Consider the following 3552-nt stretch of genomic DNA (forward strand, 5'->3'; position numbering starts at 1 on the left):
AAGGAGAATGTTGCAGAAAACCAAATGCTAATTTGCTAATGCTAAATGCTAATTTGGAACATGATGCATGTGTGGAGGCGCAGAGCACTGAACTAAAGCAACCAATCAGCAAACTGAAAAATAAAAGATTAATCAAAGCAAATCAAACAAAGAAAAAATCCAAACACAGATCATCTAAAACGGAAAATTACTCAAATCAGTTTTAACCAACAAATAAACATCCACAAACACGAGCTGTCGRCTTCAGATGAGCAACAAGAATAACAAACCTCAGATTAACATTTTATCACATAAAACAATGAGTTACATGAGTCTTTGCCAGCAGCAGCATTTAAACTGTTTGGTGGATAAAACAAATGTCTGACACAACCAGCACTTCTGTATTCTATARAACTTCATGTTTATATCAGCTATCATTAATTCCTGACGATAAAATATCAGTATGAAGACTGTAAACAAACAAAAGCCCAGCCAAAGCTTTTGGCAGACAGGAAGCTATAATTTACATTTCATGACGCCTGGCTGGACTTTGCAGGAAAAAAAAAAAAGAAACCGTGGTCTGATGGCACGGAACAGAAACAGAAGCAAAACATAAATCATCCAGATCTTTTGGCATTGGCATCGTAATGGAGTTTTTTTTTTAAATAAATCACAGAGTAAGAGGAGGATTTGGCTTGTATTTTGCAGCAGAAGCTGTTGTAAACTCCAACATGCTGCGTCTACAAACTCAGGCTTTGTTTGGGGGAAAGATTTTTCCGTCTACACTTACCAGAGACTCGGGGTTTGTCAGAGGATGAGGGACTGGGTTTGGGTCCCTTGTTGCTAAACGACATAAAGAGGTGTTGACAGAACTCCTCGGGGAGTTCGCTCTCCAGGAACGCTTGCATGAAAACCTTGAACCCTTCAAAGTCAATCTCCTGAAAGCGAGACAGAAATAGAAGACGTTTGTCACGAAGACCCTCAGGTTTTAAATACAGACCACTTCCAGGATGAACAGAACTATCTGCTGGGCTGCTTCTGGTGCTGCAGGAAAAACCAGCTGCAGATTTCTCTTCTTGTTTTATTCTYATCACCAGCTAAGATGTTTTTGTTSTTTCTACAGATACTCTTCATCATATAAGCAGATGGATGTTATTTTTATTGCTTTTCACTCTTTGGGCTCATCRGTAACCTTATATTCCATAAAAACACTCTGTGACCACACCAACACTGAGCTTTGATGAGGGTTTGTAGAACTAAATCTTAATAATCAGACTTGTTTAATTATTTTTCTCCTTAGAAAAAGGTATCTTCAGTTGTAATCATTTATATTTAAGTAATTAAGCACGGTTTATTTAAGCAGCACACTTCATAGATTTAAAATCACAAAATGCTTCACAATAGAAGCAAAATATATATTTATTATATACATTTATTAAAAAACAAACACTAGAAACAAAAAGTAAAACGGCGTATAAAACACACAAACTTATCTAAAAGCCTGTTTGTACTAAAAAAAGTCTTCAGATGTTTTTTATTTTCTCACCTCTAAGTAGTTACTTTATGAATTATGTGCTAAAGTAAACAAAAAACAACATTTATAAACTGTAAATAATAAAAAATCTAATAATTAGTGATTAAAAAGTTAGATGTTTGAGATGATTTTAAAGTCAAACAGTCATTTTTACAGGAGTTAATACCTGACTCTTCAAAATAAAATTATTCCGACTGCTGTCTGCTGCAGGTAAGATGCTTACAAGTAAACCAAACTACCTTAACTCAAGAAATATTCCGTTTTCAGTTTGAACAAATAAAAATACTTATTACACATAAGTGATCAGTCTAAATAAAAGATTCTTTAGGTTTTAAATTCCACTTGTTTAATCGAACAGAAGAGGAGAGGAGAGTCGTACCTGGCTGAGGATTTCCTGCTTCTACAATCAAAAGAATGAGAGAAAAACAGAAAATAATCAACACATTTAAGGAAGTGTTGCGTTACTATCAAACACACATTAACATTCTTTCTTTTATCAATGCTGTGTGTTTATTTTTTGTCGTGGCTTCACATTATTTTTAGAAATTTTATGCTGAAAGGAAAGACGAAGCAGAGTTCTTGACGTCATCCTAACTGGCTGCAGTTCTGTGTTTGTTTAAAATCTCTTACTTAACAACTTGAGCATGTTAGGATTATGTTTTTATGAGAAGTAGAGAAGAAACTGGTCCATAAAGCATCTGCAGTGGAAAGTGAACACACCTCCTCTGGGTTGTACTTCGCCAACACTCCGTCTCCATGGAACTCCTGCAACACGTCCTTCAGCTTCTTGGTGGAGTCTGTGGAGGAAGCATCACAACATGAGTCATCACTTCGGCCTTTTTGTGTGTGTGATAAATGCTGACTTTAATTTCATGTTTGTTCATTAGAGGATGCGTATTGCAGCGTAATGAGGTACAGTTTGTACACAAACACACTCTGTGCAGGAAACAGCTTTTCTTTTTGATGTCTCAGGAATGATTTCTGTGAACAGAGAGTCACTCTGGTTGTTGTGACGATGCTATCTAWCTGACTCGACAGAGTCACAGATTTTATCTTGGATGCATCATCCTGGCGTCTGCAGGGAGACAAACTCCATCTGTGAGTTGCGACTGGTTGGTCATAAAKTCCACGGGAAGAGTTACGACTCTGTGCCTCGTAATATCTTTGTAAGGCCTTGGACTTGAGTGCTGCTATTTCTGGMTTTGAGGATTTAGATTCTGTCTGTAGCTATTTTTAACTTTCTCTGGGTCTTGGATATTTTGGTTTACATTTCCATCTGATTGTCACTCTGGCAGGRTATTCTAAAGACATCTGGTTTTGTTGCAGATGTTTTAAAAGGACATTTACTGTTAAAAGTGGTGTCTCACTGGACTGAGACTGTAATTAGTGACTCAAAACTGCAAGAAAAGAGGCAAAATTAGCACTGGCGTCTCAGAGTGACTGATGATGGCATGCTGAAAGGCCACTTTTTGGAAATCCCTGCCCTAATTTCATGTGTGTGAATACAAAACTTCATTCTTGGCTGTGCACATTATTTTTGTTGATCACTTAATTTATAATTCAGTTTGCCGGAGAACACTTTTGATATTAAGATGGGCAGATTTGGAGCAGTTTTTTCAATAAAAATGTTGATCATTAGTGTGTGTATGTGTGTGTGTGTTGGGGGGTGTTAAACTAGAATTTGTTTTTACTCAGAACACATTTTAAGTTTTGATTTTAAATATTATTTTTTATCAGTGTTAGAAACATTAGCAGAAGMTAGCATCAGATAACCAGGACGATGTCATCATCTTGAGCATCCTGTGACAAACTGTGACTGCCCGATCCGTCTCGGTAGCATGATACATATTGTCTGCTCATGGAGTGTGCTCGATTTAGGAAAAAGTACTGAAAATAATTATTTCTATACTTAAWTATAAAGGTGTGTTAAATTAATTTCTAAAAACAGTTTTAATATTGCATACATTTTGGTTAATAAAATATACAGCGGGTAAAATAAGTATTGAACACGTCATCATTTTTCTCAGTAAATATATTAC

General features: G+C 36.0%; 1 protein-coding gene across 1 annotated transcript in view; it reads right to left on the reverse strand.

Annotated features, from left to right (window-relative positions):
• dgkb (diacylglycerol kinase, beta) overlaps nucleotides 1-3552 on the reverse strand; it is a gene marked incomplete at its 3' end in the record, with an annotated part of 46666 nt that overhangs the window by 27543 nt on the left and 15571 nt on the right. Inside the window, 3 exon segments of the mRNA XM_014019014.1 lie at nucleotides 770-917; nucleotides 1893-1913; nucleotides 2234-2310. Coding sequence (XP_013874468.1) covers nucleotides 770-917; nucleotides 1893-1913; nucleotides 2234-2310 — 246 coding nt within the window.

The sequence above is a fragment of the Austrofundulus limnaeus genome, unplaced genomic scaffold, assembly GCF_001266775.1.
Source record: "Austrofundulus limnaeus strain Quisiro unplaced genomic scaffold, Austrofundulus_limnaeus-1.0 Scaffold207, whole genome shotgun sequence".
Classification (NCBI taxonomy): Eukaryota; Metazoa; Chordata; class Actinopteri; order Cyprinodontiformes; family Rivulidae; genus Austrofundulus; species Austrofundulus limnaeus.